A 10,483-nucleotide genomic window follows, 5' to 3' on the forward strand; every position below is an offset into this window, starting at 1 on the left:
GACCCATCAGGATCCTCCAGTCCAACTGCTGGCCCTGCACAGGACAGCCCAACAATGCCAGCCTGGGCCTGGCAGCGCTGTCCAAACGCTGCTGGAGCTCAGAGAGCCCTGGAGCTGGGAGCCTTCCCTGGGGAGCCTGGGCAAGGGCCCCAGCAGCCTCTGGGCAAAAACCTTTTCCTGACATCCAAGCTGAGCCTGCCCCGACTCAGCTGCAGCCGTTCCCTCCACTCCTGTCCCTGGGCACCAGAGGGAAGAGGTTCCCACAGCCCCAGCCAGGGACCCGCTCCCAAGGCTGTTGCCATGGCCACCAGGGCTGGCACCAGCTGGGATGCTCGGTTTCCACGGGCCGGGCTTCAGGAATGGGATTCCCCAATTTCCTGCTCCCGCTAAAACCGCGCTGCCCTCGCTGCCCTCCCGCCTCCCATGGAAAGCACAAAAGGCAAAGATCCCGGGCTGGGATAAGAACAATTTATTGGGAACAGCAACGAGATAAGAAACAAACGGAACAGAAACAATATTGATAACAGAAAAGACAAAAAAAACTGTTTACAGGGAAAACTACAACACAACTGACTGTCTATTCCCAGCAACGTATTTCCCCCCACCTTGAAAGGACATCCTTCTCCTCAGGGAGGGAAAGAGAGAGTCCCTTTCCTGCCCCTGGCAATGACCTGAGGTGGGAGTGAATGTAATGACACGGCCATGGCCAGACCCTCATGTTCTCCAATCCCACATCATGTCATTGGCAGGGGAAGGAATAGGGACAGGTGTCTTCCCAGCATGGATCATGGGGAACATGGATAACCAGGGCTCTTCCCAAAGCGGATCCTCCAATGATGGATGAAGTTGGGGCAGCGCACAAAAATCCTCCTGCTCTTGGGGCATTGCCAGAGCTTCCTTTACCGGTGCCTCCGTTGGTGTTTGGTCAAGGCACAGCTCTGGGTGAAGCTCTTCCCACACTGGGGACACTCGTAGGGCCTCTCCCCAGTGTGGATGCGCTGGTGGGTGATGAGGTTGGAGTTGCGGTTGAAGCCCTTTCCACAGTCTGGGCAGCGGAAGGGCCTCTCATCCGTGTGAATGCGCTCATGCAGGTGGAGACTGGAGCTGGTCCGAAACCTCTTTCCACACTGGGGGCACTTGTAGGGCCTCTCCCCAGTGTGGATGCGCCGGTGCCTGATGAGTTCGGAATTGTGCTTGAAGCCCATCCCGCAGTCAGGACAGCGGAAGGGCCTCTCCTCGGTGTGGATGCATTGGTGCCTGATGAGTTCTGAGCTGCAGTTGAAGCCCTTCCCACACTCAGGGCACTCATAGGGCCTCTCCCCAGTGTGGATGCGCCAGTGCCTGATGAGGGAGGAGTTGCGCTTGAAGCCCTTCCTGCACTCGGGGCAGAGGAAGGGCCTCTCATCCGTGTGAATCCGCTTATGCCGGAGGAGACTGGAGCTGCTCTGAAACCTCTTCTGACACTGGGGACACTCGTAGGGCCTCTCCCCAGTGTGGATGCGCTGGTGGATGATGAATTGGGACCTGCAGCTGAATCCCTTCCCACACTCTCCACACTCATAGGCCCATTCCCCAGTGTGGATCATCTGGTGGCGGATCAGGGCGCTGCTCTGCCTGAAGCTCTTCCCACACTCCAAACACTTGTAGGGCTTCTCCCCATCATGAAGCTGCCCATGGACCACCAGCTCCGAGCTCTGGCTGAAGCTCTGTCCACCTTCCTGGTTCAGGGTGGGTCTTTCCTCCTCGGAGTACCCTGGCCTGGCTTTGGAGCCCCTCCTCCTGTGGGATCTCTGGGGATTTTCTTCTCCCTTGGATTCCTGTGCCCTGGAGTCACTCAAAACAGCCACTTCCATGAGGGTCTGCCGCGGGGATTTGTCCTCTCTGGTCTCCATCCTCAGCTCCCTGTCTGGGGGAGGAAGGACAAGGAGAGGATGGGATTTGCCTCCGTGCCAGAGGGAAGGGGAAGGAGATCCCCCCAGTGCATCCCCAGCAGGACGGGGTTGGCAGCAGGGTTGTCCTGCAGCCGGGGGCCGTGCTGGGCTGGGAGATGGAGCAGGAGAGAGGGGGAAAGGGGCGCTGACTTCCTCCTCACCTGCCTGAGTGTCCCAGGGCATCTTCCTCTTCCTTGCAGCCTCCCAAGCACTGGGAATGGGAAATCCTCATTTGGGGAAAACAAGGGATGAGCATGCTGAGTTTGAAGATCCCTCTGCCCAAGTCCATCTCTACAAGTCACCGGCCTTCTGGGGTCCATAAAAACCTCCCAAACACCAAAATTCAGCCCTGAAAAAGCCTCCCAGGAGTTCCCTGTCCCCGGTCCCTTCCCTTTGGTGTTCAGGGTTCCCCCCTTGTCCCAGTTGCTGGAGCCACGCTTGGACTGGGGTTCCCCCTTCTCCTCAGTGCCTGCCCTCCCCAGGCTGCTGGGAGTCCCAGCAATCCCAAAGGCTCCCCTCTCTTTGCTCTCCCCATTTAGGGATGATGGGGTGTCACGATCCACTGGAAAAAGTGAGAGCTGTGATGGTTCATTTTACCCATCTCAGAGTGCAAAAGACACACAGCAGGGGGACTTTCAGTATTAATGAAAACAAATGCACATTCTATTGAGTGCCCACAGCAAATGCAATAGAAGGATTAGAAAGGAGTTAAAGGAGAGAGAGACAAAAAGAGTGAGGGGGGTAATAGCTACCAACAGAGAGAAGAAATCCTCGTGGTCCGGCCAATAGATCCTCTTGTCACGTCGGGGAGAATCTCAAAATCTTTGGTTAACTCAGGGGTCTTTTATAGTTTAGGGAGCAGGTACAGGACAGTGGAGAATAAGTTGAGAACAAGTCCAGACAGTCCAGTTCCAAACAGGACAAACCAGTCCCAGCAGTGAGCAGGGCCCATTGTTTCAGGACTGGTTGCCATGGGAAACCAGTCTTGGTCCGGTGAACACACCTGCAGGCAGCACTTGGCAGACATCCTGCTCCAGTCAGCCCAGTGCCCCCGGGAGAGAATTTTAAGGGTCTCAGTCCTTGGGAGGGGGCTTCAATCTCTGTCCTTGATGGCAGTTGTGAGGCAGATGAGGGATCTTCCGTGGGGGATCACCAAAGTTAAAGCCAGTGGCATCTGGCCCAGAGGTGGGAAATTCATGGGCTGTTGTGGTGAGCAGGGATGGTGGAGCAGCTGTAAGCGCACAGAGCAAGCCGCTCATTGCCAGGCCCTGCCCCAAGCAGTGCAGCGTGGGCACAGCAAGCACAGCTGCAATCACTTGGCAGGCATCCACCTCAGCCAGGCCAGAACTGCAGTCAGGATCTGCAGCGTCTGAGTCTCTGTCCTTGCGAGGGTCGTGAGGCAAATGAGGGAAACTTCAGACCGTCCCTTCCACGGGGGTGTTTGGGCTCCCGGGCTCCCTTCTCCCCTCATTCTCTGCTCTGGGCTGCAGCGGCTCCAAGGAGTCCCCCCTGCCCCTCTCCAGGCTCTTGAGGCTCCCGCCAAACACTGACATCATACTGGGATCATGCTGGGAGTGACTGGGACTGTACTGGCTTTGTACTGACATCATACTGGGATCATACTGGGAGTGACTGGGACAGTACTAAGTTTCTATTGACATTATACTGGTATCATGCTGGGACTGTACTGGGTTTGTGCTGGCATCATGCTGGGATCATACTGGGACTGTACTGGGTTTGCTCTGACATGATACTGGGATCGTACTGCCATGCCAGGGCAGACTGTGATTGCACTGATGGACACTGGGATCATACTGGGATCATGGTGGAAGTGATTAGGAGCCTGTGGGGGGTGGGGTGGGCATTGAGACCGTGTTAGGGGCAAATGGCATATACTGGGAGTGACTGGGATGGTGCTGAGGACGACTGGGAGTAGCTGTGAGGAACTGGGTTCATGGTAGGAGCAACTGGGAGTGACTGGGTGCATGCTGGAGGTGGTTGGAAACTACTGGACTTCAACTGGGATGCACTGGGATCGTGCTGGAGGTGACTGGGATCATACTGGCACTGAGTGCCACTACACTGAGGCTGACTGGGAGTGCTTGGGAGCAAATGGGATCATACTGGAACAAACTGGAAAGATGCTGGAGCGAACTGGGGTACACTGGGAGATACTGGGAGTGACTGGAAGGAAAATGAGGGTGAAAGAGAGCAACTGAACTATGTAGAGCAAAACTGGTTTATTCTGGCAGGGACTGGGAGCATACTGGGGCCATATTTGGATCATACTGGGAGGGACTGGACTAATACTGGGAGTATCTGAGAGTGACTGGGAACACACCATGCACATCATCCCCCACACTGGGCCTGACTGGGAGCAACTGGGAGCATGCTGGCAGCAAATGGCATCATACTGGGACTGACTGGGTTTATCTAGGGAGCAACTGGAACCACGTTGAAGGCAGCTGGGACCATACTGGGAGAGATTGGAAGCAACTGGGATTCTACTGGGACCACACTGGGAGGGCTGGCATGTGACTGGAATCAAACTGGAGCTTACTGGGATCATATTTGGGGTCGAAAGGGAGTGACTGGGATCACACTTTGGGCTACTGGGAACAACTGAGAGAAACTGGGATCATGGTGCAAGCAAACTGGAGGAACCGGGAAGGACTGGATGCCTGCTGGAGGCAACTGGGATATTCTGGGAGTGTCTGTAATCACACTGGGATGACTGGAACCACACTGGGATGACTGGAACCACACTGGGAAGAACTGGGACCATGCTGGGGGTAACTGGGAGTGAATGGGACCGTACTGGGAGGGACTGAGATCATATGGGGAGTGACTGGGACAATAGCAGGGACAAGTGGGCTCAACTGGGACCATACTGGGAGTGTCTGTAACCATAGGGGAGTGATGGAAGCACACTGGGAACAGCTGGGCCCCTGCTGGGAGCAACTGGGATCCTTCTGAGGGTGACTGGAATCATGCTGGGATTGGCTGGGAGCATCTGGAATGGTGCTGAAAGCAACTGGAAGGAAGTGGGAGTGACTGAGAACAAGCTGGAAGCAACTGGAATAAACTGGGAGAGACAGGGAGTCACTGGGATTATACTGGAGGCTACTGGGGTCATGCTGGCATTGACAGGGAGCAACTGGGATCACACTGGAGGCACTGGAATTGTACTGGGAGTGCCTGGGAGCAACTGGGATTAGACTGCAAGTGACTGGCATCATACTGGGAGTGGCTACAATCATACTGGGATTAGAGTGGGTGTGATTGGAGCCTGACTGGGGCTTACTGGGAGCTACCAGGCCCATGTTAGGAGCCAACTGGGGACATAATTAGTGGAACTGGGAGTAACTGGGAGACAACTGGGGGCAAGTGAACCATGCTGAAGTAACTGGGAGTGCCTGGCAATGACTGACAGAATAGAAGGGTGCTGTGTCATCTCTGACTCAACGGTGACATTTGGGGATCTGTGGGGGCTATTGGGGCTCCTTTCTGCACCTCGTGACCCAACAGGAACTCCTCTAATAAACTTTGCCTGAAGCTCCCACTGTGCCCATGACAGGAACCCCTGTGAGTGTCTGGGACATCCCGGCTCTTTGGCAGCCTGGGCACTCCTGGGATGTCACCGTGGAGCCCCCGTGAGTGCCTGTGACAGATCGGTGCCTTTGCAGCCCAAGGTGCCCTGGGATGTCACCATGGAGTGGCTGTGACTGCCTCTGACCACAGGGCTCTTTACCACCCCCAGAAAGCCCTGGGAAGTCTCCATGGAGCCCCTGTCTGTGCCTGTGACATTCCAGCTCTGGAACAGCCTGGAGACTCTTGGAAAGTCCCCATGGAACCCCTCTGAGGGCCTGTGACAAATCTGATTCTTAGCAGGCAACCATCACCAGCCCCTGTTGCTATGGTCAGTTTCCATGGCAACCATCACCAGCCCCCTGTTGCTATGGTCAGTTTCCATGGCAACCATCCCCAGCCCCCTGTTGCTATGGTCAGTCCCTTGGCAGCTCCATGGAGACCCCATGCCAGGGGTGGTTGCCATGGACACCAGCTCAGGCCTGCAGCCAGAGCCCGTTGCCATGGCAACCATTGGCAGCCCCATCCCCAGGCTCATGGGATGCCAGAAGCACAGAATTGGCTGAGCTGGGAGGGACCCATCAGGATCCTCCAGTCCAACTGCTGGCCCTGCACAGCACGGCCCAACAATGCCAGCCTGGGAGGGGCAGTAAAAGGTACAGGTGTCTTCATAGCATGGATCACAGGGAACATGGATCACCAAGACTCTTCCCAATGTGGGTTCTCCCTCGGGGGATGAAGCTGGCGCAGTGCACGAAGCTCTTCTGCACTTGGGGCATTTGCAGGGCTTCCCTTAATGGTGCCTCCGTTGGTGTCTGGTCAAGTTAAAGCTGCTGGTGAAGCTCTTCCCATACTGGGGACACTCGTAGGGCCTCTCCCCAGTGTGGGTGCGCTGGTGGGTGATGAGGGTGAAGTTGTGCTTGAAGCCCTTCCCGCAGTCAGGGCAGCAGAAGGGCCTCTCTCCAGTGTGAATTCGCTCATGAAGGTGGAGATTGGAGCTGGTCTGAAACCTCTTCCCACACTGGGGACACTCATAGGACCTCTCCCCAGTGTGGATGTCCTGGCGCCTGACGAGTTCTTGTCTTTTGTACTGGATCGCACCAGAAGAAAAGGGCAGCTGGGCTTCATCATTCCACAGGGAAGAGCAGGGAGAAATCTCTCCTCCTGTCTGCAGCTGCTCGCACAGGGATGTGAGGGCTGATCCCAGAGCCCCAAGGGTCACAGTCAGGGCTGCCCTCAGGGAATGCTCGCCTGGTATTGAGGGGCAGCGTGGGAGCACCTGGATCTTGGAGCACCCAGCTGTCCCCCATGTTTGGAGGTGCCTGAGGAGGGCTGGGACGATGCCAGGGACATCCTGCAGTGACATCCCCCCTGTCCCACTCTGGGTGAGCTCAGTCCCAAACCTGACCCTGATCCTGGTCTCAATCTCACTCCATGTTTAGACACCACTCACAGTTCTGTATTTAATCACATCCAAGTCCCAGACTCGTCTAGCCCCAGACCCAATCCCAACCCCAGCCCTAAAGCCAATCCCATGTCCAGCCTTAACCCCAATCCCAGCTCTAATCCAAATCTCAGCCCCAACTCCAAGCCCAGCCCCAATTCCAGCCCCTTCCTAAATCCTCAGCCCCAAACCAAATCCCAGGTTCAGCCCTTCTGGGGGTTTGGGGGTGTCTCTGTCCCTCTGAGCCCGATGATGTTTGGGTGGGGTCACAGCAGGGCTGAGAGGGACAGAGACCCCCCCGGCCTCCCCAGGGCTGAGAAGGTCGGAGAGCCCCCCCAGCCCCGAGCAGCCTCAGCGGTGAGAGGGACACAGAGCCCCTGGTGCCCAGCCCTGCACAGGCATTGCCTGAGGCCAGAGGGATGGAGACCCCCCGAGCATCCCCCAGGGCGAGGGGACAGAGACCCCCGAGCATCCCCTGGGCTGAGAGGGACAGAGAGTGCCCCGAGCACCCCCTGGCACAGGGGTGAGAGGGAGGGAGACCCCCCAGGCATTGCCTGGGTGAGAATGATGGAGACCCCCTGGGGAATGGCCTGGGGTGACAGGGACAGGGACACCCCTGGGGAATGGCCTGGGGTGACAGGGACAGGGACACCCCTGGGGAATGGCCTGGGGTGACGGACAGGGACACCCCTGGGGAATGGCCTGGGGTGACAGGGACAGGGACAAGCCCCCCAAAGCCCCTCCCAAGCATCCCCCAGGGTGAGAGGCACAGAGACCCCTTGAGCATCCCCTGGGCACTGGACAAAATAAACTTGGCAGAAATCAAAATTACCTCTGCATAAATCACTTTGAAGAATATTTGCTCTTCCCACAAGTAACTTGTGATGAAAGCGCAAAGAAATCCCAAACATGAATAAACTGACAATCCAAGCAGTGATGTGGCAATTCCAAGATTCATCGGTTCCTGCACAGCTCCAGCTCAGCTGCTGGCAGTTTCCGATAAAAGGAAAGTGGAAATTTGGCCCAATAGAGATTATTAAAAGGAAGTGGAAGCTCTGTGTAGCTGTCACAAAGGGGACAGGGATGAAGAGAATAATGATTCTCACATTTGGCAAAGAACCGAAGCCTGGGAATTCAGGAGTTATGCGGGAATTTAGCTACTTGAGCTGGGCTTCTTGTGGGACTTTCAGCAGCCTTGTGTTCCTCACCGTGGGGTGAATGAACCTTGTCAGTGTCGCTGGTAACATTTGCTCCCTTTCCTCCAGTGATTTTAACAAACTTTTCAAGGAAGGACAACAAAATATTTTCTTTTTCACTGGCCACCCACAACAGCCATTTTCCCTATCAGTTTTCCAATAAATTCTCCAGGAGGAAGGAGGGACTGTTTCCAAGTTTCCAAGAGTTACTCCAGAAAGAACCACAACCTCCTCAGAGAAGGGAACCATGCTGTTGTCAAAGGCACTTGGGGTCACAGAACAGTGCCCTGAACTCACTGTGCCAAAATAATGTCACAATCTGGTTAAGAAAATTGTTAGAGAGATGCCTCTGCCCCAGTTAAGGTGCTAACGAGACCAAATCCAAAGTGGATTTTATTGAAGAGTAAATGTGAGGTGAGAGAGAGATGGAAAGAAAGAAAAAGGGGGGAGAGCAAGGCAGTGACAGGGACAGAGACCTCCCCTGGGGCAGGGCCAGTGTGACATTGTCCCCTGTGTGTGTGGCCTTCCCGGGGTGGGGGTTTTACACCTGAGCCAGTTTGGGTAAGGGGGGTGGTGTTCACCCCCGAGCAGGGATTACCCCACTGTTTCAGGTTGCAATGGAAGATGGAACCAAATGCATGTTTTCAATCCCCATCTTCATCAACTGCTATCAACAGGCGGGGCAGTGTTCTTTATCTCTGCCATGACTCAGCCCTGATAACGCCCTCCAGGGGAGATATCTTCTGGGAATGGGCCATTGAGTGTCACTGCAGGACTGATCAAATTCCATCATCCCATTGTGGGATGCTCCGCCCAGGGGAGGATCCAAGCATTCCTACCTGGATATAAGCTGAGCCTTGCAACACCAGGAGCAGCTTGCCTGCTGGATTCCCAGAGGACAAGAGCTCCAGAACCACCACTGGACCTTCAGAGGAAGACCAGACCCTTCTACAGGATCACTGCTTGGACAGAATCACGTTCATCACTCCAACAGGACTGCAGCCACCATTTAATGGGACTGCTGCCACCACCCTGACCAACAGGGTGTCAGGTTATATCCTGACTCTGTCAGTTTAAGGCAGTGTTTCTGTATCATTGCCTTGATCTTCATTTTCTTATTTAAATTGTAATTCTGACTTAGACTCTCCCCCAGGTTTGCCTTCAAACCAGTACAAAAGACAATATATTCACCCTTTTTTTTCTTCCCAAAACAGGATTTCCCATTCCCAAATCTTGATTCGATGGAGGACGATGCTTGAAGGAAGAGGAAGGAGCCCTGGGACACCCAGGCAGGTGAGGAGGAAGTCAGTGCCCCTTTCCCCCTCTCTCCTGCTCCATCTCCCAGCCCAGCACAGCCCCCGGCTGCAGGACAACCCTGCTGCCAACCCCGTCCTGCTGGGGATGCACTGGGGGGATCTCCTTCCCCTTCCCTCTGGCACGGAGGCAAATCCCATCCTCTCCTTGTCCTTCCTCCCCCAGACAAGGAGCTGAGGATGGAGACCAGGGAGGACAAATCTCCACAGCAGAACCTCGTGGAAGAGGCCGCTTTGAGTGTCTACATGGCACGGAATTCCAACGGGGAAGAAAATCCCCAGAGATCCCACAGCAGGAGGGGCTCCAAACCCAGCCCAGGGGCTCTGAGGAGGAAAGACCCACCCTGAGCCAGGAAGGTGGACAGAGCTTCAGCCAGAGCTCGGAGCTGGTGGTCCAGGAGCAGCTTCATGATGGGGAGAAGCCCCACAAGTGCTTGGAGTGTGGGAAGAGCTTCAGGCAGAGCAGCGCCCTGATCCGCCACCAGATGATCCACACTGGGGAATGGCCCTACGAGTGTGGGGAGTGTGGGAAGGGCTTCAGCTGCAGCTCTGCCCTCATCATCCATCAATGCATCCACACTGGGGAGAGGCCCTACGAGTGTCCCCAGTGTCGGAAGAGGTTTTCGGACCAGCTCCCATCTCCTCCAGCACCAGCGAATTCACACACAGGAGAGGCCCTTCCACTGCCCTGAGTGCGGGAAGGGCTTCAAGAAAAATCCACCCTCATCACCCACCGCACATCCACACTGGGGAGAGGCCCTACGAGTGCCCCACCTGTGGGAAGAGGTTTCCAGACCAGCTCAAATCTCCGTCTGCATGAGCGGATTCACACCGGATGAGAGGCCCTTCCGCTGCCCCGACTGCCGGAAGGGCTTCAAGCAAAAATTCAGCCTCATCACGCACCAGCACATCCACACTGGGGGAGAGGCCCTACAGGTGCCCCACATCGTGGGAAGAGTTTCACCCAGAGCTCTGACTTGACCAGACACCAATGGAGCCACCAGTAGGGGA

General features: G+C 55.7%; 1 protein-coding gene and 1 pseudogene across 1 annotated transcript; one reads left to right on the plus strand and one right to left on the minus strand.

The window, feature by feature from the left end:
- Positions 1–899: 899 nt before the first annotated feature.
- LOC115915946 (zinc finger protein 239-like) lies at positions 900–6,829 on the minus strand. The gene is made up of 4 exons (XM_030969647.1): positions 6,704–6,829; positions 6,374–6,609; positions 2,933–2,934; positions 900–1,714 (listed from the first exon to the last, which is right to left on the minus strand). The coding sequence occupies exons 1-4, from the start codon at positions 6,827–6,829 to the stop codon at positions 900–902; spliced, it is 1,179 nt and encodes a 392-aa protein (XP_030825507.1).
- A 30-nt stretch (positions 6,830–6,859) lies between these two features.
- On the plus strand, positions 6,860–10,448 carry LOC115915947 (annotated as a pseudogene).
- Positions 10,449–10,483: the final 35 nt, after the last annotated feature.

The sequence above is a fragment of the Camarhynchus parvulus genome, unplaced genomic scaffold (assembly GCF_901933205.1).
Source record: "Camarhynchus parvulus unplaced genomic scaffold, STF_HiC, whole genome shotgun sequence".
In the NCBI taxonomy this organism is placed as follows: domain Eukaryota; kingdom Metazoa; phylum Chordata; class Aves; order Passeriformes; family Thraupidae; genus Camarhynchus; species Camarhynchus parvulus.

Bases quoted from the DNA above. Each gene is read 5' to 3' on its own strand.
- LOC115915946 (XM_030969647.1), bottom strand. From the start codon at position 6,829: ATGGGGGACAGCTGGGTGCTCCAAGATCCAGGTGCTCCCACGCTGCCC. The intron at 6,610-6,703 runs GTGCGAGCAGCT...GGTGCGATCCAG, and splicing joins GGATCAGCCCTCACATCCCT to TACAAAAGACAAGAACTCGT.